The sequence below is a fragment of the Struthio camelus genome, chromosome 12 (assembly GCF_040807025.1).
Source record: "Struthio camelus isolate bStrCam1 chromosome 12, bStrCam1.hap1, whole genome shotgun sequence".
Taxonomy (NCBI): domain Eukaryota; kingdom Metazoa; phylum Chordata; class Aves; order Struthioniformes; family Struthionidae; genus Struthio; species Struthio camelus.
Window position 1 is genome coordinate 25,248,767 of NC_090953.1, and position 22,609 is coordinate 25,271,375.

The 22,609-nt window shown below is 63.2% G+C and overlaps 2 protein-coding genes across 8 annotated transcripts in view; both read left to right on the forward strand.

The window, feature by feature from the left end:
- The first annotated feature begins 318 nt into the window (after positions 1–318).
- Positions 319–14,847, forward strand: AP3B2 (adaptor related protein complex 3 subunit beta 2). 5 transcript variants are annotated; one of them, XM_068958565.1, is made up of 28 exons: positions 347–524; positions 4,881–4,956; positions 5,048–5,122; positions 5,429–5,524; positions 5,705–5,865; positions 6,124–6,190; positions 6,292–6,474; positions 6,783–6,959; positions 7,299–7,396; positions 7,574–7,628; positions 7,809–7,880; positions 8,070–8,132; positions 8,361–8,493; positions 8,590–8,699; positions 8,824–9,000; positions 9,123–9,309; positions 9,429–9,547; positions 9,901–10,012; positions 10,205–10,385; positions 10,494–10,683; positions 10,769–10,844; positions 11,326–11,432; positions 11,605–11,836; positions 12,037–12,121; positions 12,360–12,457; positions 12,577–12,600; positions 13,775–13,913; positions 14,329–14,847. In XM_068958565.1, the coding sequence occupies exons 1-28, from the start codon at positions 412–414 to the stop codon at positions 14,477–14,479; spliced, it is 3,357 nt and encodes a 1,118-aa protein (XP_068814666.1). In that variant the 5' UTR covers positions 347–411; the 3' UTR covers positions 14,480–14,847. The 5 variants fall into 5 exon arrangements, with proteins under 5 accessions (XP_068814667.1, XP_068814666.1, XP_068814664.1 ...); XM_068958563.1 differs by lacking the exon at positions 347–524 and adding an exon at positions 3,607–3,865 and having other exon boundaries at positions 10,494–10,680; XM_068958562.1 differs by lacking the exon at positions 347–524 and adding an exon at positions 3,608–3,865.
- A 409-nt stretch (positions 14,848–15,256) lies between these two features.
- The window catches only part of CPEB1 (cytoplasmic polyadenylation element binding protein 1), a 48,642-nt gene continuing 41,289 nt past the window's right edge, over positions 15,257–22,609 (forward strand). Inside the window, exon 1 of one of the 3 annotated variants that reach the window (XM_068958644.1) lies at positions 15,257–15,534. In XM_068958644.1, the coding sequence (XP_068814745.1) occupies positions 15,439–15,534 (96 nt within the window). In that variant the 5' untranslated portion in view covers positions 15,257–15,438. Of the gene's footprint in view, positions 15,535–18,593; positions 18,622–22,609 lie in introns of those variants that run through there. The other 2 variants (XM_068958645.1, XM_068958642.1) reach the window with 2 other exon arrangements.

Sequence of the window (22,609 nt, forward strand, 5' to 3'; positions counted from 1 at the left end):
GCTTCGCTCTATTTTTCCGCCTGGGGTCTGCCGCCGGTTCCCCATCCCGGCCGGCCTTCCCGGCGGAGCCGGCCCCGGGGAGATGCCTGCGGGCGCCGTCCCTCTGCTCGGCACCCGCCAAGGCGGTTTTCTGCCCGTTGGGAGGGTTTGAAGAGGTCGCGAGGACCCAGCGCCGGCGCTGGAGGGGTGGCGGAGGGCGAGGGCCCGGCCCGGCCGGGGACGCGGGGACGGGGGTGGCCCCGGGGGGGGACACGGCAGCCCCTGCGCCTTTAAGGGGCGGCAGCGGCGGCGGCGGCGGCGGCGGCGGCTCCACATGATCCTGACATCAGCCGCATCCCGGCATCCCAACCCGCCGCATCCCGCGCCGCCGCCGCCGCCGCGCATCCCGCTCCGGCGCCGCAGGCCGCCGCCATGGCCGCCGGCCCGGCCTACAGCGAGGAGAAAGGCGGCTCCTCCAGCCTGGGCGAGCCCGAGTACGGCCACGACCCGGCCAGCGGCGGCATCTTCTCCTCCGACTACAAGAGGTAGGACGGAGGGATGCTAAGGGCGGCGGCGGTCGCCGGCCCAGCGCGGCAGGCCGTGGCCCACGCAGGCCCCCGCCGCCGCCTCGGCTGCGCTTCCCCCTCCGCTGGGGGCGAAGGCCAGCGAGGGGCCGAGGGGCGTTTGGGGCAAAGGCACCGGGTTTTGGGGCGGGTTGGGAGCAGCGGCTTCTTCCGAGGCGGGCTGCGCCGGGCGGGTGCACCCAAGGGACGGTGGTGGGCGCCCCTGCGCCGAGCAGCCCTCCAGGACGGGAGCGGGAGCATCGCGGGGGACGCAGGGCTGCCCGTGCATCCCCCCAGCCCTGCACCCGCCAGTGGTGTCCCCCAGCCCTGCACCCACCAGTGGTGTCCCCCAGCCCTGCACCCGCTGGTGGTGTCCCCCAGCCCTGCACCCACCGGTGGTGTCCCCCAGCCCTGCACCTGCCAGTGGTGTCCCCCGACCCTGCACCCACCAGTGGTGTCCCCCAGCCCTGCACCTGCCAGTGGTGTCCCCCAGCCCTGCACCCGCTGGTGGTGTCCCCCGACCCTGCACCCACCAGTGGTGTCCCCCAGCCCTGCACCCGCTGGTGGTGTCCCCCAGCCCTGCACCTGCCAGTGGTGTCCCCCAGCCCTGCACCCGCTGGTGGTGTCCCCCGACCCTGCACCCACCAGTGGTGTCCCCCAGCCCTGCACCCGCTGGTGGTGTCCCCCAGCCCTGCACCTGCCAGTGGTGTCCCCCAGCCCTGCACCCGCTGGTGGTGTCCCCCGACCCTGCACCCACCAGTGGTGTCCCCCCAGCCTTGCACCTGCTGGTGGTGTCCCCCAGCCCTGCACCCACCAGTGGTGTCCCCCAGCCTTGCACCTGCCAGTGGTGTCCCCCAGCCCTGCACCCGCCGGTGGTGTCCCCCCAGCCCTGCACCCGCTGGTGGTGTCCCCCAGCCCTGCACCCACCAGTGGTGTCCCCCAGCCTTGCACCTGCCAGTGGTGTCCCCCAGCCCTGCACCCGCCGGTGGTGTCCCCCAGCCCTGCACCTGCCAGTGGTGTCCCCCAGCCCTGCACCCGCCGGTGGTGTCCCCCCAGCCCTGCACCCGCTGGTGGTGTCCCCCAGCCCTGCACCCACCAGTGGTGTCCCCCAGCCTTGCACCCACCAGTGGTGTCCCCCAGCCTTGCACCCGCTGGTGGTGTCCCCCAGCCCTGCACCCGCCGGTGGTGTCCCCCAGCCCTGCACCTGCCAGTGGTGTCCCCCAGCCCTGCACCCACTGGTGGTGTCCCCCCAGCCCTATACCCACCAGTGGTGTCCCCCAGCCTTGCACCTGCCAGTGGTGTCCCCCAGCCTTGCACCCACTCGTGGTGTCCCCCAGCCCTGCACCTGCCAGTGGTGTCCCCCAGCCTTGCACCCACTGGTGGTGTCCCCCCAGCCCTGCACCCACTGGTGGTGTCCCCCCATCCTGCACCCCCCCAGCAGTGTCCCCCAGCCCTATACCCACCAGCGGTGTCCCCCCAGCCCTGCACCTGCTGGTGGCGTCCCCCAGCCTTGCACCCACCCACGGTGTCCCCCCAGCCCTGCACCCACCCACCAGCAGTGTCCCCCAGCCCTGTACCTGCTCGTGGCATCCCCTGACCCTGCACCCGCCTGCAGTGTCCCCCAGCCCTGCACCCACCAGCAGCATCCCCAACCCCACACCCACCAGCAGTGTCCTCCCAGCACTATACCTGCCAGTGGCATCCCCCAGCCCTGCGCCCAGCGGTGGTGTCCCCCAACCCTGCCCCCACCAGCGGCATCCCCCAGCCCTGCGCCCACCAACGGTGTCCCCGTCCCCCGGGTGCTGCCTTCCCCGGAGCCCTTCTGCAGCGGGCAGCGCAGGGAGGCCGGCAGCATCCCCCCAGCCCTGCTCACGCCCGTGGTGGCAGCCTCGGGCCGGAGATGCTGCTGGACCTGCCGTGGGTGGGGGGGCGGCTGTGGGTCCTGCCCACCGCGTCCCCACCGGGACGGGGGTGCCCAGCCAGGCCTCGCAACACGCACCGGAGGGGGACACCCTGCCGGGTTCGCGGGTGGTGCCGGAGCCCGGCCGGGACGAGGCACGGGGCAGGGAGCAGGGAAAGGGCCCATGCGCCACCCCGGCGCCCAGGAGCGACGGCTGGGGTGCAGCCGGGGGACCCTGCAGCCAGTGCCATGGGGCAGCTCTGGCTGGACTAATTAGCACTCCTGGATGTGGCCATAACAAGGCGCGTAGTCACTAGATGGTGCTGTGCTTTCTGTCCAGGGATGGCGTGTCCACCTGTGTCCTCCTGTCCCTTCACAGCTGGATGACACCCGGCCCGTCTCCGGGAGGTGGGGGCTCAGGGCCGCTGGCGGGGCCCAGGGGTGCCCCAGCTCTTCAGTGCGGCGCCTCGGCCGGCACGCGGGGAAGGTCTCGGGCTGCCCCGGGCTCCTCGTCCGTCCCGGCATCCTCTCGGGGATGTCAGGGCCTCCGTGGTGCCCCACATCCTCCACCACCCGCTCGTCCCCTCTTATGGGCTGGTGACTGAGGTGCCCAGCTAGGGCTGGCGGTGGCTGAGGGAGACCACGGCCGCGGGCTGGGGGCTCTGTGCCCCCACGAAGCCACTCGAAATGCCCACGGAAGCAGCTCCCTGCGGCACCGTCCCACCTGGCGAGGCAGCAGCCTTGTCCCTGGATGCAGGACGGGGCCCTGGGTGTCACCTCGGGCTCAGGGTGACGGGGGGGACCCTGGGGCAGGAGGACCTTTGCACAGTGCCAGGCCCCGGCGACGGCCCGGGAGCGGGGCAGCCGCCAGCGCTGAGGCCTCTCCAGCGAGTCCCCACCGAGCGCCTTCCCCCACTGCAGCCCGAGATGAGCCGAAACCCTGGCCCTGCCGGGCGACGCGCCGTTGGCCGGGGCCATCGCGGCCGCCCTCGCGGCTGGCACGAGAGGGGCCGCCCGGCGCCGCAGCATCAGGTTGCAGGCGGGCGCAGCCGGGAGGAGGAGCGGGGCCCGCGGCATGCCAGAGAGCCCAGCGGGCCGGCAGCGGGGCCACGGCGCCACCGGCGCGGGGCCAACGGGCGGCTCGGAGGTGCGTCGGAGGGAGCTGCGCCCGCCGGCTGCCCCGACCGAAGGTGATGCTGTCGATGGCGCCGATGCAGAAGCTGCTGCAGCAGCTGCCGGCCAGCGCGGGCGGCCTGGGGAGAGCGGCGGTGGGCGCCGCGGCCGAGGAGGCGAGGAGCCCCGTGCTGGCCGCCGACGGAGGGCAGCAGGCCTGCTACAGTGCCCTGCGAGCCGACGAGCTGCAGCTGCTCAAGGGCCCCGCGGCGGAGAGCGGCGCCAGCGCCGGGCAGCCGCAGCCGCTGCGGTAAGGGCCCCCGCGAGCGCCCGCCGGGCGACTGCGAGAGAGATGAGCCCCGGGAGGGAGGCACGCGGGAGCGCGGGCCGGGCGCCGTGCCCGCGAGGCTCTGCGGGATGGTGGCGGCGGGGGCTCGTGCCGAGCGTCGTCCTGCCAGGGAGCCCTGGTGCCGCTGGCTCCAGGCGGGTACAACCCCCGGCGGCCGGGGTTTCGGGGACGGTTGAGTGTTTTAGGACGTAACGCTTCGTTTAGCGACCGGTGTGCGCTCGTGGATGGCGAGGACTGACGGAGAGCGTTCAGCTCACTGTTTCTCCAAATGCTCAGGTGCTTTTGGTGCAAATCGGTGCTGTTTTGGGAAAGCTCCCATCCCCACCGGCCAATTTGGGAAGGGGCCATTGCAGTTGGATGTAGCCTTGCAAGCCTAGCGGTGCCATGTCGCCAGGTCAGCTCGGGGACCGCGGGGACAGCTGTGCCAGCCAGCCTTATAAAAAGAGATGTTGGTGACAAGGAGCTGACAGTGCCCCGAGTGACAACCTCAGCCCATGCGAGTCGCCCCAGCAACGCTCCCAGGGCCGCGGCGTCCTTTTCCATGTGCCTGTAACTGAATTCCTGCCCAGATAAATATTTCACGAGCAGCTGTGGGTTGGGTTCCCAGCCTGGCGCAGGCACCTCTCCTGCCCCAGCCTGACCATGGGAAGGGGGTAAAGCCAAGCTAGTGCCCTCTGCCTCCAGGGAAACCCTGAGCCAGGCTGGGAGCAGGTTGGAAGAGGGAATAAAATGGAAAACAGGACTCTCCTTCCTGCGTTTCCACATGCCTGAGGGGGAAGCTGTCCCACAGCTGAGGTTCTCCTCGATCTGAGCACCCAAGGGTCACTCTGCTACCCTTTGGCAAGTGCTGGCAGCGGGTGCTGGAGGCTGTGGGGTGCCCAGCACGCACATGGGGACCCTCCAAGGTGGGCACTGGGTGACAGCCAGGGCTGCCAGGGACAAGAGCCAGCTCCTCAGTGCATGGGGTGCTCCACAGGCATGATGACCTCAAGGAGATGCTGGATAGCAACAAGGACTCGCTCAAACTGGAGGCCATGAAGAGGATTGTGGCGGTGAGTTTTGCCGTGGCACGGGCTTGGCGACTCCATGCTGTGGGCTCGCTCAGGCTGCGTGCCTGGTGTCACGCTGTTCCTTCCTCCCTAGATGATCGCCCGTGGGAAGAATGCCTCCGATCTCTTCCCAGCCGTCGTCAAAAATGTGGCCTGCAAGAATATCGAGGTGAGGCAGATCTCAGCCGCTGCATGCATGGCCCGTGGCAAGAAACTGCCGGGTGACCCCGCTGCGGGGAGAGCAAGGGGCTGACACCCAGCGATGTCCTCAGGTCTGGAGTGGTCCCTGGAGGGATGCTCTTTGGCATTAGGAAGGCTTTGGGGAGGGCTAGCGTGGCCTGAATTTGGGTGGGATGGAGGCACCAGGTGATGGCAGCTGTCCTGGTGTGGCAGCTGTCCTGGTGTAATCCTTGGGGGAGGCCCTGTGCCGCGGGATGTCTGCCACCTTGGCCACCCTTTGCCACGCGGCCCACAGGTGAAGAAGCTGGTGTATGTGTACCTGGTGCGCTACGCTGAGGAGCAGCAGGACCTGGCCCTGCTCTCCATCTCCACCTTCCAGCGAGGACTCAAGGTAGGCGATCTGACTCCTTTTGGGGGGCAAAATTGGGGCCAGGAGGCTGCAGTGGGGTTGGGCAGCCCCGGGGGACTTCCAGCTATATCCTTCCCCTGGCAAAAGCCCCATCCCGGAGGGTTCTGGTGGGGCCCAAGAGCCCATCCCGACTCACTGCAGTGCTGTGCATGTCTGCTGCAGGATCCCAACCAGCTGATCCGTGCCAGTGCCCTGCGGGTCCTCTCCAGCATCCGCGTGCCCATCATCGTGCCCATAATGATGCTGGCCATCAAGGAGGCGGCATCGGACATGTCCCCATATGTGCGCAAGACGGCCGCCCACGCCATCCCCAAACTGTACAGGTAATGGGGGGCTGTGGGCCGACTGGGGCCCCATGGGGTGGCGTGGTGATGCTGAGGACAAGGAGAACTCGTTTAAAGATTTGTACCTCTTCCTGCAGTTATATTGCAACATTGGGGTAACAGTGCTGGGGTCCTGCCTGCTTGGCATTGGCGGGCAGACGGCTGGGGAATGGGGTAGTTCGAGGCAGCGCCAGCCCCATGGGACTGGCTCAGCTGTGACGTGCTCCTGTCCATGCCGACCCTGCTCTCCCCTCACAGCCTGGACTCAGACCAGAAGGACCAGCTCATCGAAGTGATCGAGAAGCTGCTGGCAGACAAGACCACGGTGAGTGGGTAGCCCCATCTCCCCTGCTCCAAAACGCAGGGATGCTGCCCTCCCCAGTGAGTGCCCAGTGCTCCAGCTACCCTCAAGCCTTATGTCTCCAGCTGGTGGCTGGCAGTGTGGTGATGGCATTCGAGGAGGTCTGTCCTGAGCGCATCGACCTCATCCACAAGAACTACCGCAAGCTCTGCAACCTGCTCATCGATGTGGAGGAGTGGGGCCAAGTGGTGATCATCAACATGCTGACACGCTACGCACGCACCCAGTTCCTCAGCCCCAACCAGAACGTGAGTGCAGCCGCCCGGTGCCGCAGCCGTGCCAGAGCCCCTCCAGCACCTGGGGCCCAGCACCTGCCGCTGGAGGAGTCTCAGGGGTCCCCAGACAGCCCCCAGAGCAGGCAGTGCTCCATCATCCCATGTCCAGGTCCAGGCACATCCCAGTGGTCCACTGACGTGGTCGGAGATGAGGGTGATGGGGAGGTGGGATGAAGGGCTGGGGCAGCATGGGGAGCCAGCCTGGGCACTGCCACAGGCAGCTGGGCCGGCGCCTTGCCCTCCCTCCCAGTGGGGCTGCGAGGCATCCCGTGTGCCAACAGGAGTCCCTGCTGGAAGAGAGCGCAGAGAAGGCCTTCTACGGCTCCGATGAGGAGGACGCCAAGGATGCCAAGGCAGAGGCCGCCTCACTGGCGAAGCGCAAGCCCTACGTCATGGACCCTGACCACCGCCTGCTGCTGCGCAACACCAAACCACTGCTGCAGAGCCGCAACGCCGCAGTGAGTCCCACAGTGCAGCCACCCCCTCAGGGAGCCCTGTCCCATCTCCCCTAGCCCCAGCATGGCTCTCAGCCTGGCTGCCAATGGCCACCAGCTAGTGTCCTAGCACCTTTTCTCATGACCTCCCTGGTGGCCATGGTGCCACCAGGGTGCTGGTGAGACCTTGAGGGACCCCCTGGGAGGAGAAATGTGGTGAGTGTCCACATAGGGAGATTTTGATTTTCTTCTTTGGGGTGCTATTGGGCTAGTGCAGGGACACATCTGTGGCATAGGGGCCGTGGGTGTGTCCCCCACGGTGTCCCTGTGCCCACCAGGTGACACACAGTTGTCTCCCCACAGGTGGTGATGGCCGTGGCTCAGCTCTACTTCCACTTGGCGCCTAAGGCTGAGGTTGGCGTCATTGCCAAGGCGCTGGTGCGCCTCCTGCGGAGCCACAGGTCTGCAGCACTGAGGCTTTGCCAGTCCCCCCCAGGGTCCCTCAGCCCACTTGCCGGGATACCCTGGCCTGTGGGAACCGTGGGGCTGTGGTGGGTCCTGCTCCCCTGCGCAGGGACGTGCTGGGAGGGCAGCTGGTCCTGGCCTCACTGACCTTACTCCCCCTCTCCGTCCCACAGCGAGGTGCAGTATGTTGTGCTGCAGAACGTGGCCACCATGTCCATCAAACGGAGGGTGAGTTTCAGCTCCTGGTGCAGGAGGGGTCAGCCCCGTTGCCTCTGGAGCTGATTGAGGGTTTGGGAGGCAGCATGCATCCTGCCCAGGTCCCCAAGATCACCTGCCCGTGGGTGGCTTTGGCATGAGCTGGGCAGCCAGTACTAGGGATGCCACTAACACTGCTGGCTCTTCACACAGGGGATGTTCGAGCCCTACCTGAAGAGCTTCTACATCCGCTCCACAGATCCCACACAGATCAAGATCCTCAAGGTAAGCTGGAAAAGCCTGGCTTAGAGCCTTTGCTGGCAGCCCAGCACACTGCCCAAACCCCTGCCAGGCCTTCAAGGCTCCTAGGATCCAGCCTGGGGCCCCTTCTCCGTGGGGGAATGGGAGGATGCCAGGGACCCAGTCCCCCAGCTCTGTGTCCCTGCACTGCCCCTCTCTCCCTCCTTCCCACAGCTGGAGGTCCTCACCAACCTGGCCAATGAGACCAACATCTCCACCATCCTGCGGGAGTTTCAGGTATGCTGGGGCCACAGGCACATCAAGACCACCTAGATGCCACTCCGGCATGGCTCCAGGTGCCAGCACTATGGGGGGATAGAGGGAGAGCCCCACCAGGAGAAGAGGGCTTTGGGCATGCCAATCTCAAGTATGGCATCATCTCCAAAACTCCTGGCATGCAGCTGCCATGCAGGGGGATGCCCAGCATTGGTGCATGGGTAATGTGCCCTCCACATGCCTGTGCAGACCTACATCCGCAGCATGGACAAAGACTTTGTGGCAGCCACCATCCAAGCCATCGGGCGCTGTGCCACCAACATTGGGAAGGTGCGGGACACCTGCCTCAATGGCCTGGTCCAACTCCTCTCCAACCGGGATGGTGAGCAAGCGTGGCCGGGGTGAAACGAGGCTCCCTCACTCTTGGAGGGGGAGATCTCAGGGCAGGACCCTGCTAACACAAGCTCTCTGCCTGCAGAGCTGGTCGTGGCCGAATCTGTGGTGGTCATCAAAAAGCTGCTGCAGATGCAGCCAGCCCAGCACAGTGAGATCATCAAGCACATGGCCAAGCTCACTGACAACATCCAGGTGGGTTGGGACGCCACACAGCTCCCGGGGCCAGGGTCCACCCTGGTGGAGGGCCAGCGGGTGCACAGGCTCAGCACCGTAGGCTGGGAGGCAGCCGTGCCATGTGCCTATGGCCATCCTTCAGGTGCCCATGGCACGGGCCAGCATCCTGTGGCTCATTGGCGAGTACTGCGAGCACGTGCCCAAGATCGCACCCGACGTGCTGCGCAAGATGGCCAAGTCCTTCACCAACGAGGAGGACATTGTCAAGCTGCAGGTCATCAACCTGGCAGCTAAGCTCTACCTGACCAACTCTAAGCAGGTACTGGCGAACGGGCTTCCTGTGAGCACAGCCCATGGTCCAGGCCTGAGATGGCCCTGGCCCTGCCTCAGTTTCCCTATTGGGGAAGCAGAAGCTTTCCCTGAGCGTGCCTGTTTGTGCAGAGCAAGCTGCTGACCCAGTATGTACTCAACTTGGCCAAGTATGACCAGAACTACGACATCCGGGACCGGGCCCGCTTCATTCGCCAGCTCATTGTGCCCACCGAGAAGAGTGGAGCCCTCAACAAATATGCCAAGAAGCTCTTCCTGGCCCAGAAACCTGCTCCCATCCTGGAATCCTCCTTCAAAGGTATCAGCCCTGGCCATAGGGCATGGGGACATGGGAACTGGGGGTGTGGTTGGGGAGAGCTATTATCTTGGCAGCACACGGCCGCGCTGGAGCTGCCCCAACTCTTTGTCCTGCCATAGATCGGGACCATTTCCAGTTGGGCTCCCTGTCCCACCTGCTCAACGCCAAGGCAGTTGGCTACCAAGAGCTGCCTGACTGGCCAGATGAGGCCCCTGACCCCTCCGTGAGGAACGTGGAGGTAATGTGGGGCAGTGCAGGGCTCTCCAGGGCCCGCCAGGGTGATGGGGGACACTGGGAGCCAAGGTGAAAGAGCTCCAGGACCTTGGTGATGTCATCCCTGCTCTGCGGGGAGGAAGCACCTCCCTGCTGGGGAGCTGCAGCAGGCTTTGGGACAGCCCCAATAGGGGCTGCTCCGGTGCCTTGCTGTCTTCTCTCACACGCCACGTGTGCGTGGATGTCCGTACGCCAGCTTGCCGTGCTCAGGGGCATGTGTGGCCAGCCCGATGTGGGGGCAGGAGGGAGGCAAGGGTAGCTCTTTGGGCTCTGCACCTATGGGCACCAGCCCTGCTCTATCACCCCTGTCCCTGGCAGGTTCCCGAATGGACCAAGTGCACCAGCCGCGAGAAGAGGAAGGAAAAGGTGGAGAAACCTTTTTACTCTGATTCAGAGGGCGAGTCAGGGCCCACGGAGTCAGCGGACAGCGGTGAGGGCCCAGGCAGCACAGTGGGGTGTCAGGCTGGGCACAGGCCGCCATGGCAGGGGGATGTGGCACGCAGCAGGGGGATCCTTGACAGGGTGCAACACTCTGGGAGGACTCGAGATGTGGTAGGACGCAGCAGGGGGATGCAGGACACAGCAGGACGTGGCGGCAGGGCTGAGATGTGCCTACTCACAGAGCCGGAGTCCGTCAGCGAGGAGAGTGAGAGCAGCAGCAGTGAGGGCACCTCCAGCTCTGGCAGTGAGGAGGAAGAGGAGGGCAGCGGGGACCAATCGGAGGACAAGGAGGAAGAGGAGAAGAGGAAGAAGAAGAAGGAGAAGGAAGCCCCTCGGAAAGCATCTCTGGAGAGCGCTGGCAGGTACCCTGCACACCATGTCCTGCGGGGCTGGGGAACTGAGGCAGGGTCTCCCCAGCTGAATCTGCATGCTCGAGATATGGCCCTGTCTGAGCTGGCCTCTCCCTGCAGCCCCAGTGAGGAGGAGGAGGAGGAAGGGGTGAAGAAGGGCAAGAAGAAGAAGCAGCAACAGGTGAGGAAGGGCCGCGGCGAGACCTCGTCCGAGGAGGCCAGCGCCTCCGAGAGCAGCTCATCGGACTCAGAGTCAGGCTCTGAGGTGCAGGAGTCGCCGGCGGAGGTGGAGGCCAAGCAGAGGAAGGCGGTGAGGGCCAGGATGGGGGCAGCATGGTGGTGTGGGGTTGGCCTGAGCCCCTTTGCTCACCCTATGGCTCTCTGCCACCTTCTAGCCTGCCAGCACCAAACCCAGTCCCAGGGCCAATGCTGTGGGCCCCAAGGAAATCTCCCTGCTCGACCTGGATGACTGTGAGTAGCTGCCGCAGGGCCAGGGCTCGGCTCTGCCCTCGTTGCGGGGTACGCAGGGGGTCCTGCCACCCCGTCTGCCCCACTCCGGCCACCCCAGTGGGTGCATGGCCAGGCTGGGGGTGCCTCTGAGACAAGGCGTTACTGCATCCCTGGGGAAACTGAGGCACAGGCCTCTCACGCCAGCAGAGCTCAGGGGTTCTTGGGGTGCTGCTGAGCCAGAAATGGGGACTGGGATCAGTGGGGTCAATGGCCCCTGTCCCCAAGGATGGTTGTGGGGCACATGGCTGTGCCCACGGAGGTGTGCCCGTGGGGCTGTGCCCATATTCTTGTCCCGGTGCGGCTGTCCCTGTGCGGTTGTCCCCATGGAGCTGTCCCCATGGGGCTAGGCTCATATGTCTGTCACCTTGCACTGTCCCCATGGGACCATGGCCTGTCAGGGCTCTGCTAACTGTTTCTTCCTCACCCCCTCCATACCCCGCAGTCACCCCTCCTCCTCCCCAGCCCGTCCCCACCAGCAGCATCGTCTCCACCAGCCTGGTGACTGACCTGGAAGGCCTCACGCTCACTGACACCTCCCTGGCACCTGCCGTAAGTGACCCCATAAGTCCCTGCATCCCCCCAGGGATATCCCACATCCTTCCTGCAGACCACCTAAATCCCTGCTGCCCGCAGCAGCAGGCCCCCCACCAGTGGTGGGCACGCCATGCCGTAGCACCCGGGGAGGGCCTGCTCACCCACGGCGCTCCTCGCTCCCTCGCAGCTGCTGAGCCCGGCATTCGGCTCGGTGAGGACCTACGAGCTGCTGCACCGCATGACGGGCGAGGGGCTCTCCGTCGAGTACTGCTTCAGCCGCCGGCCCTTCCCGCACGACCCCCACATGGTGGCTGTCCAGATCCAGATCTCCAACAACACCGACGCCGAGGTGAAGAGCCTACGCATCAGCGAGCCCAAGCCACTCTCGGGCATGCGGATCCAGGAGTTCCCCGAGATTGGTATGGCCCAGCCCGGCTCCGAGGGGTCCTGGCATTTTGGCAGGGGTCGGGTCACACCCCGTGGCACAGCGTGCCACAAGGCACCCCATGGGTGCTGCAGCTGAGCTGGAGGAGGTTGTCTCCCAGGCTGGGCTGGGTGCTGCCCACCGGCAAAGCGCCCGCTGGGTGCTGGGGACGCGGTGCCAGCCCTGTGCTTTCAGAGAGCCTGGCGCCCGGGGACACTGCCAGCTTGGTCATGGGCATCGACTTCTGCGACTCCACCCAGGCGGCCAACTTCCAGCTCTGGTGAGTGCCTGGTGCTGGGGCAGGATGGGCAGGGTGGGCTCCAGGGGATGGGGGACAGCGGGACAGGGACCAGCATCCCCCCAGGGGACAGCGGGACGGGTACCAGCATCCCTCCAGGGGACAGGGCAGACATGGCATGGGGCACTCCAGGGAATGGGGGACGGCAGGACCAGCACCGAGGTGCTGTGGACCTGTGGACCCAAACTGGCCAGACCCTCTCACCCTGCTGTCTCTGCAGCACCCACACGCGCCACTTCTACGTCTCCATCCAGCCGCCCGTGGGGGAGCTCATGGCTCCCGTCTTCATGAGCGAGAACGAGTTCAAGAAGGAGCAGGGTGAGTGCAGGGTGGAGGCGGGCTGGCTTTGGGGGGACCTGCTGCCCCGAGCCCGGCGCGCCCAGCGCTGACGTTAACCACCCGTTTTATTCCCTCTGCCGCCCTCACCATGTCCTTAGAGCACCTCTCGCGGCTGGGCGAGGGTAAGTCGCAGCTCAGCTGGCCCTCGTGGGCAGGGGTGCGCTGCTGACCCCATCCCGCTCCCCTAGACTAGCTCTGCTCCCCTTACCCTGTGCGAGCTGCGCTCCGGCCCCCCTCCTGCACCCCCAGGCCTGGGGGCCGGGGCAGCAATCCCTCGCGAGTAGATGCCATCTGGGTGCCCCTGCTGGCGCCGGGGTCCTGGGGGGCACCGCCGGGTCCCTGCACAGGGTGCAGGGCTCTGGGGCGCGATGGAGCAGATCCCCAGCCCTTGAGACCCCCACCCTGCCTGGCTGCTGCAGTGCCCCAGGCGTGCATGGGGTCCCTGGACGGGTGTCCCCTCAGCACGTGGCCCCTGGGAGCTGCTGTGCAGCCTGGCAGTGCCAGCCCCTCCCGCCTAACCGCTCATCAAGCCACAGCCGGTGGCCAGAGCGTGGGTCCCATGGGTGCTTGGTGCTCCCAGCACCGTGGTCTGGGGCCGGCGAGCAATGGGGACACCCTGGCTGCATGTCCCCATGCTTCTGGAGCCAGCGCGCTCCACGGCAACCCCGTAGCACAGCAGAGGAAGCCCTGGGAGGGTCTGTGGCCGCGGCAAGGCGAGCGGTCGATGCTGGCCTGGCTGGAGCACCCATAGCACCCGTAGTGGATGCTTGATGCTCGTGGTGCCCGGGCTCCATTGCCCTGCACTGCCTGCAGGCGCCATTCCCCAGGGACATGGGACACGGCTGCAGGCTGCTGCTACCAGGCAGGGTGGCAGGGCACAGAGATGGGCCCAGAAAGGGTCCTGGAGGAAAGGTTTTCCCAAATCCATCTCTCCTGGGGGCTGGAGATTAGCAAATGATCAGGAGAGAGTGGGGCAGCCAGGTTGGGACCCTACGGAAACCCTGGGCTGCGAGGCCACAGGCTGACCGTGGGGTTGACGCGCCCCAGGATGGGGCTGAGCCCTCTCGCAGCGCACGGCTGGCACCTCGGGGTGGGATGAGATGGGACAGAGAGAGGCTGGAAGGAGGCAGGAATCAGGGCTTGGCTCAGCAACAACAAAACGGGGCCCGGAGGGGACGTGGCCCTTCTCCAGGGGCGCGCGCAGGGCAGAGGGGCTCTTGGAGCCACTGCCGGGCGCAGATGGAGGGCCGGGCTGCGAGGCTGGAGATGGGCAGGTGCCTCTGCTGCCCGCCCCAGGGAAGCTGACGGGCATGAGCGAGATCACGGAGAAGCTGACGCTGCCGGAGAAATGCCGGAGCGACCACGCCATCGTCCAGCAAGTGACCTCGGCTGCCAACGTGGGCCGCGTGCCCTGCGGAGCAGACAACGAGTACAGGTAGCCGGATCCCCCATTGCGGTGACATTGCCTGGCACAGCGCCGCTGGGACCCCGGCTCCTCGCATGGCTCAGGTGGACTGTGCTGAGCCAGCGACCTGCTGTGGGGACCAAATTGGGGAGGGGATGTCAAGGGAGAACCAGCCAGGGGATGTTACCTCTCTGGTTTTACCCAAATCAAAGCAGCTCCTTGCAGGGATGCTCAGGTCCTACTTGAGGACAAGGAGCCCCTGTGCCACCCGCACCCAAACCCCCTGTGATGGTGGCTGTGGGCAGCAGATGCCTCCCCGGTCCTGCTGGAGCATCCCAGGAACAGCCGTGCCGACCCGGTGCGGGATGCTGGGGGGCAGGGACGGGAGGGTGACCGCGGGGACGGCCACAGCTCGCCCTGAAGCCCTATGTCTGCCGGTGGGCAGGTTCGCGGCCAAGACGGTGACCAGCGGGAGCCTGGTGCTTATCACCCTGGAGAGGCGGGAGGGTGCCGCAGCCCAGCTGACGGTCAACAGCGAGAAGATGGTTATTGGCACCATGCTGGTGAAGGACATTGTCCAGGCCCTGGTGCAGTGACTGCCAGGCCCCGCCACATCCACAACCCCTGCAGCCAGAGGGCTCTGCCCTCCCATCTCCTCTGGTCCACACCGCTCCCCAAAACCCTCTGCCATCCACATAACCTGTTTCTGCCGGGTTATTTCTCGCCCTAATCCCCAGCATGGCGGGGCAGCAGCTGGTGGTGAGATGCAGGGATCTCCAGAGCTGGCTGGGAGGAAGGAGCGGGACAGCGGAGACGGGAAGCAGGGCGATGGCCCGCTTGGAGGGCACGCGGCCGGCTCCAGCAGCGTGCCTCCTACCCCCAGCCCCTCGCTGTGCAGCAGTCTCGTAGTGTAACCCTATTTATTATGGTCAGGATCTCCCAATAAAGCTCTCCTTGAACCCGCTTCCTTCCCCACCTCTGCTTTGTGTGCCCGGCGGCCGGATTGGCCCCCGAATCGCCCCGCACCAGGCTGCTCCAGCCTCCCCGAGGAGGCTGCCCGCGTCTCTGGCGGGCGCCTACCGGCTCTGGGAGGAAACCCGGCTGCTGACACGCAGGTAGCTCTCCAGTTTGGGCTCAGCTGCTTAAAGCAGCAAGACGCTGGGCTAAACCCTTTCAGGGCTCCTGCCAGCCGCACCGTGCCGCGCTCAGCGGAGGGACGAGGGCGGGAGGCGTTCAGCCCCCAGCCAGGGAACTGAGCAGTCCTGGGAGGTTTCCAGGCGTTTATTCAAAGCAGAATTGCTCGTGCTTGACCGCAGAAATACCTGCTACGTCAGTGCTGGGCTGATTCTGCAGACTCGCTGGAGGGATTCCTGGGGCGGTCTCCAGGAGGCTTTTCATCTCCAAATTGGAAAAAAAGGAAATTTGACTCTTTATCAAAAGATCTCTCCTCCCAGCACGGGTTGGGTGGGATTTAAGAGAGCCCTGGCTTTCCCTTTACCCCTTCCAAAGCTACGTCCCAGCTGGGAGCCAGTCACGGCGCTCGTGTCCAGCACAGATGTTGGAGGGAGGGGAAAGGATGCGCAAAGGACACATGGGAAGGCCTGAACCCAAATTCGCCTCGAGTCTGAGCCCTTCCGCTGCTGCAAAAAGGGTGAGGACTTTCTGCATTTTCCATGCTATCTTTTGCGTATGTAGGAGAAAGGATAAGATCGTCTTTATTTTTATGGGTAATGAAACACTGGCTGATAATCTGGCCAGAACAGCACGGGCTGCTGGGTGTAAAGTGTTTGTTTCTAAAGGGAAAGTCCATTTAAATAATTAAGTTAAAAGAGCTCTGCACTTCCCTCTCCCTTCCCCAGCACGGGCCAGGCCTCCCTCCCCTCCCACCAAAGGGGTGCGAGGCCGGGGAGCAGAGTTGCAGTAGCAGGGGGGTGACGTTTCGCAGTCGCCACGGGATGTTCCCATCGAAACACGGTGTGCCAGCACTCGGACACGGGGAATTCACGCCCATGCAGCGCTGCCTCGCGTTACGGAGCGGAAGCGGAGAGCCAGCATTTCTGCCACAAAGCGCCTTTCCCCTTTGGGTCCTGCCTCTGCGCAGTTCCCCCCCTTCCCCCCCCCGGCAAGCACAGCGAGAATCACAGCACCCAGCAGCGTGCAGCAAAGACGCAACGTCCACGGGGGAAAGCGCCGGGCTGAACAGCCACCTACGACCAGCCTAGGGACCGCGCGCGAGTCAAGGAGGCTTTGTGTGCCTACAGGATGCCATGTCCGCAGGGGACTGTCCGCCCAAAGGCCGCGCCGGTGGGCAGCGTGGCGATAGACAGGATCTCTTTGTCTCAGGGCAGCACTCGGCTTCAGGCTGCAGCCCAGCGGCCGAGAAGGGGAGAAGGACGGTGGGGGAAACCGGCACGGGAAGGGCACTGCCTTGCTGGACGGTGTCCAGGATGCGCAGCCGCCTCCTGAAAGCGCTTGCTGTGAGCAACCAGCCCCTGGGCTTTACCCCAGAGTGTCTGCAGAGAACCTGCTGAGAGTGCCAAAGCCGCGAGATGCAGCTCCCCAGGCAGCACAGGGCTTCCAGATGCTCCGGGGGGGTGGGGGGGGCTGCGTCTCGCGTGGGCCCAGCCCCCTGTGACTTAGTGCGGGACAAAACGGAGCGAGCCCGTTGGCTTCTCGTGGTGCGCCGAGGGTCCCTCTTTCCTGAGGGATGCCGCGAGGGCCCTCTCGCACACGACGTCGCGTGTCGGACCGCGCGGCCTCCCGAGCCCCCAGCGCTGCCCGCCCTTGCGCGCAGCTCCCTCCTCCCGGCAGATGCTGACACAGCAGCAGCCTTGCCAGCCCCTGCCAACGCGCCTCCCTGAAGCCTGGGAGGTGGTGCCAGCCGCCCGGTGTCCCCGCAACGAGGTCTCCAAGCAAAGAGCGGGCAGCTCCGCGCCCGGCGCTCAAAGCAGGGGCGACCGCCCTCCCCTGCGTGCAGGCAGCCACGCGCGCGGCTAAAAAGCATCTCAGCCCGAGCTGGTTTCGCCTGCCTCTTTGCTCACGCAAGCCGCGGCTCCTGCTCGCCGAGCGCGATGTTTTTGCAGCTGTAGAAATAATCAGGCTATTGTCCCGCCTCGAAGCTGGGGGATCCCGCCGGCAGCGCCGAGGAGAAGGCGGGGAGAAACCCCTGGCTCCGGCGAGCGCCCTGAGGGAGCGGCGAGCGCGCAGGGCGCGATCGGGGCGCGCGGAGCGGCCGAGCCCGCTCCAGCGAGGCCGCGGCCTCTCCCCTGCGCCTCCTTAAGCCCAGGCAGCTGCGCCACCGGGGCCTCCCAAACCCTCGGCGGGAGCGGAGGCGCCTCAGCCCCCGGGTGAGCCGGGGCCAGGGCGGCGCGGAGGGGCCGGGGCCGGGGCGGAGGGGGGCGGGGGGGGGCGGGTCCCGGGCGCCGCCGCGGACAGGCGGGAGCCCCGCCGGCTCCGTGCGCTGAACCGGCCGCCGCGGGGCAGGCTGGGAGGCGGGCGGGGCGGGGCGGGGCGCGGGGCGCAGCGCGCGTGCGCGGCCGCCCCCGCCCCCGCGGCGCCCCCCGCCCCCCGGCGGCGGCGGCGGCGGCGGCGGCCCGGGCAAGCGGGCGGCCTATAAAAGCCGGCGGGGCCGGTACGGTTCCTGCTGCTGCTGCTGCTGCTACCGCCAGACCCAGCAGCCCGGTCCGGTCCGGTTCGGTTCGGCCCGGCCGCAGCGCCGCCGCCGCCCGGCCCACCCATGGCTTTCCCGCCGGTAAGGGTGGCCGGCCTCGCGGGGGGGAAGGGGGGCGGCACGTGCCGGCGGGCGCCGCGCCGCGTGACGGGGGCGCGCGCGCGCTTCAAAGGGGCGAGGCGGCGGCGGCGGCGGGGGGGCGGGAGGGAGGCGGCGCGCGGCGGAGGCGGCGCGCGGCGGCGGCGGGCGCGGCCCCTTTAAGGCCGCCCCCTCACGTGGTTTCACACGTTCGCGGGGCGAGCGCGGGCGGCGGCAGGTGAGCGGGGCGGGGGGGGAGGGGGCGGAGCCGCGTCCTGAGGCGGCGGCGGCGGCGGCGCCTCACCCGGCCGCGCCGCTCGGGGCCGCCCGGGCCCGGCCGCCTCTCGCTGCCCGGGCTCCGCTCCGGGCTCCCTCTGCCCCCGCCCCCCCCCCCGTCCGGCCCCTCCGCTCGGCCCGGCGGGGGCAGCCCCGGCTGCGGGAGCGCGGCCTCCGTCCCGGTGCCCCGCGGAGCGGCCGGGCTCGTCCCGCGGGAGCCCTCCCAGCCTGGGCGCGGGCCCTCGGCGGGAGCCCGCGGGGCTCCGCCGCGGCCCCGCGGTGGGAGTGGGTCGAGGCCGAGGCGCCCGCGGCGGTCGGGGGATGGCCGCGGGCAGCGCCGGCCGTGGTTTTAGGCGCGTCCCCAGAGCGCTGCGGACGGTCCCAGTTGGGCCGCTGCTGGCCGGACAGCCAGGTTAGCCGGGCTGCAAGGCTGGTCGCTTGCTTGCGCCCATCGCTTCCCCGGTTTTGGCAAGCGGTGACTTGTTTCGAGAGCGGCTGAAGCCAGCCCAGCTCTTGCTTCTGTTGGTGCGCTGGCATGACGGCGCTGATGCTGTCAGGAATGTGCTGCGTGCATTATTCGCTCTGCGCGGATGTGGCGTCGGCTTGCCGGGGCTGTGAGGAGCAGCAGCGTCGATAGGCTTTGGAGATCTGGTGGTGTGTTTTGAGCGCGAGGTTGGAGCTGATTCCTGATGCTCGGGTCTCATGTCCGAGAAGGTAGCATGCTTCTTGTTTGTCCTCGTGTATTCTTAACTCTTGTTCCCGTAACAGCAGCACTTGGGTTGGCTGCTGAGAATTGATCAACAGCCCTGCTGGATGCTTTGGGATTCGAGTTGTGATGTGTTGCCTTCAGGAATGCCGCGCCTCTGTCCGGAGCAGTGTGTGTGCTCCTAGTCTGGGCAGCCAGTTGCAGCAGAGATTGCTGCCTTTCCAGGTTACTGGGGCTGCAGCTTTTCTCACCTGAAGCTACTGAGCTCTGATTCATGATTGCAGGGTATGTTTCTTCAGTTAAGTGGAAACCCTTAATCTTGCTTACCACTTTGAAGTTGCTTTTCTAGGGAGGGGTGGTTCTAAGTGCTCTTAAAGTTTTTCCCCTCTAAGGAGAGACTAAGGGAACAGTTATTTACCCTTAAACCAGGAGACTGGAAGCTTCTTGTAGCAAGACTTCTGTTGGGCACCCAGGAGACTTGGTCCCTAATCTCTGTGCTCTGTTAACTACACAGAGGCAAGAAAGTCTTCTGGAAAAACAAGTTCTCTGCTTTGCTGTTACCCTTTGGTATTCCCCAGCTAAAATCAATCAACTTTCACTATGGCTGTTCTTGGGATAGACTGACCATGTGCACTGGCAGTTGATCTGTTCCTAAGTGGTTCCAGCTAGTGCTGTGGATGGAAGCTGCATTTTGTGAAGAATTTCAGCATCCTGGGGCTTTGCTGCAGTTTATTTCAACCAGAACAGTCTCCCTAAGCTAATTAAAATGTTATTTTGCTTTGATAACATGTTGAAACAAACATTTGTGATTTCACTTGGTTCAGAAGCTGCTTGGGTAATAGTTGCAGAACGCTTGTTCCAAAAATCTCAAAGAGAAGGTGCTTCAACAGAGAAGCTTCTTTCAAAACAGGAATTTTGGCAAAAATCAGTGTAGTTCTGAAGTCAGCACTCCCATGTAAAATGATTCTGTCGAAATCACTTCCAAACAGTCTTGGTTCTAGCCAGATGTGTTCAAGGCCCTCTCTACACAAAGTAAACCTTGAAAAACTTCTGAAGTTCAGCCCTGCTGATGCTGAGAGTGCTGATAGGTCAAGTAGTGCAGGCCTCAGTTAGATGAATTGGACCTGCAAACTTTATCTGTTTGCTAATATAGCTGAAATAGCAGTATTGCTTGATAGGAACAGTTGCTGGTATCGTGCTTTGTTTTGATGTAGCTGACTTCAGCTTGGGAAGCAAACTACACCAGTAAAAAGGGATTTCCAGAGCTGATTTGATCAAAATATTAAGCTATCCTGACTTATGTTGAGACTGGCACCAACAGCATCTCAAATCTTGTCTCAGGATTCAAGGCTGTAGCCTTAACTACAGTGCTGAGAACCCCTTCAGTCATCACTATGCCTCTGCCTCAAGTGTGGTTTCTGTGGAAGATGAGCAACTCTTCAGTTTTACAAGTGGACAACCTTGTCTGCTCCAAAACATCCTGAGGAGCTGATGTAGATCTTGACAATACTGGCAGCTGAGCTGTGTTTAGTGGCTTCCCTGTGGATTGGGACATCCTAATACTCCTTGTGTCGTGCTGCTGTGATGCCCCAGGTTTGCTGTGATGGTCCTGGTGTTCATTAGCTGCCAGACTGAAAGCTGTAGTTCTCCTACAGATGTGTGTAGCTCAGTCTTCAGGGCTGTGAAGGTGCCTTCATTTCGACTTATGCTCAGACATCCTTGGTGGTTTTTGCTACACAGGTGTACTTTGTTCCACGGACTGAACTGCTATGGGTTTATTAACTGTTGGTCTCCTCTGGGAGCTTCTGCAGGTAAACTGCAGGCTGCAGTCATGGGATTTGTTTGGGGCTGACAAGACGTGAGCTCCCAAGAGACCTGAGAGCCGCTAGGGTAACACTTTAGCGGCCAGCTTTCTGATGCAGAGCCAGCAAGCGAGAGCTCTGTAGCTCTCTTCCTGTTACTGAGAGGGAGCACAAACTCCTCTTCCTATTTCAAATCAAGCCAGGCATTTCCCCTGTTTCATTTGGAGTGTGGTGCTAGAGGTGACTGGAGCCTAATAATGCCATCCTTGGGGGGCCTCAGTCTGCAGCAACCTAGAGGTGCATCTTTGTGCTTGGACATGGATTCTTGCCTGATGATTAAACTGAACTGAGATGGCAGACCATGTTCCTGTTTGAGCCTCTCCTTGCTGCATGTTGTTCTGTGCAATGCTGCTTGAGTTCCTATTTCAGGTCTTCCATTATTTAATTTTAAGCCTGCAAATTGTTTATTCCATGCCACTGTGCATTGCACTGAACGGAACTTTCTCACCTTTCTGAGCTAGAATGGTGTCTAGAAACTCTCTGCTTCCCAACGGAGAGGCTGGGTGCCTTACTAGGCTTTAGGAAGCACTGTTTGACTTCTGATGGCTTTAAGTAGACTACCAGCTAGATAACGCTTCTGTATTGGCTGTTGTTCATCTATTGGCCACACCAATAAAATGTTGCCTCCTGTTCTGAATTGGGATTGTATGCTTTAGCAGACAGGACTGGTTGTTGGGTCACTGATTAGTGTTTAACAAAATGTGCCAGGTTACTGCTGATTCCCCAGGAGAGAGAGGACCTACCACTGCTCTTGCACTGATGCCACAATGAAAGCAGAGGTGGTCACCTGCTCAAATGCCAGCTGTAGCTATAATTACCCCAGGCAGTATACTTTCAGAGAAGCCTGAAGATGCAGCATATGTGCAGCTATCAATGCATGACTCGGGTCAGCAAAATCCTTCAAGACAGAGCATTGAAAGCTAATTCTAGCTGAGCTCAAGAATGCATTTTGGCTTGGCTTGAGGATCTGAGAGTTGAGTAGGTTCTGGAAGATGCAGCCTCAGACATGATACTTCTCTATGCTTTGGTGTTAACTCTCTTATGAGACTAAAAGTCATGGCTGTGTCCTCTAGCTGCATGTTTGTAAACCTTTTACACTTGAAAGTACAAGTTGCTGAGGGGTTTTGGCCCTGTGCACTCTGAAGACCTGCCAAGCTCTTCTCAAAGGAGTATCTCTGTTTTGGGGTGTCTGGGGAGAGGGGTGAGCTTTACCAGGACCGAGTCTAGAGATGTGAGCCACTTCCTACAAGGTGTGGGATGCCAGCTCCCGAGTCCAGGTTGTCTGCAGTATCTCTGGGGTATCCTTCATAATCTTAAGGTTAAAAGCTTTTTAAGTAAAAGGAGAATCTGTAGAAAAGATTAGCCATGGTCTTGCTGTTTTCTGTTGTTCTTATTTGTGGCAGGGCTGGTGCTGCCAGTTGTGGGAAGCATCAAATGCTAAATGAGCAGGAGTGGGTCAGGCATTTGATTTGCCACTTGAGTTTATTTTTGTCTTGCTAGCACAGACTCCTAGGAAAAAGCTTTGCCTCCTGCTGTAAGAGGTTCTTTAGCAGTAACATGAGTAGAATATGGAGTTTCACACTTGTGCCAAATCAGCCTGATGCGGCACTTATTTTTATTAAGATGACTGGCAATACTTTCTTAAATTGAGCTTCTGTACTCCTTGGCTGCTTTTTATAAAGATGACCTAAAGTCCGCTCTGCCTGTTTGCTCTTGCCTGAGGCTTGCTTTGAGCCCTACCTGCTTACTCTTGGCTTGTGAATGCTCATGTGCTGTGTTGAGAGTTCTGGGACCTTATCTGAGGGTGGGCTGAATCTTTCAATAGACAAATATCCCAGGCAGCAACGCTGAATAGATGTTGATGGTCTTAAACAGTCAGGCTGAAATCCCTTCCATCAGTTGCTCAAGTCCTGTCTGGAGGCATCACACGAGTTGTATATCCACTAGTTTGTTGCTGCACCCTTCTAGGACAGGGGTACCTTTATTTTTACCGGACTGCGAAGGAAGCCTGCATGCTTGGGAGAAACTCTCAAATCATGCCTGTTGAGGACTTGCTTGAAAGCAGAATTTTATGTTATGGCAGTAATGCTGCTCATGAAGATAGGGTTATGGAGAGAATGCAAGTCCCATACTT

Coding starts and splice junctions, on each gene's coding strand:
- AP3B2 (XM_068958562.1), top strand. CDS start 3,636: ATGCTGTCGATGGCGCCGATGCAGAAGCTGCTGCAGCAGCTGCCGGCC. Junction 7,629..7,808: donor CCATGTCCATCAAACGGAGG/GTGAGTTTCAGC, acceptor CTCTTCACACAG/GGGATGTTCGAGCCCTACCT. Junction 9,310..9,428: donor CCTGGAATCCTCCTTCAAAG/GTATCAGCCCTG, acceptor GTCCTGCCATAG/ATCGGGACCATTTCCAGTTG.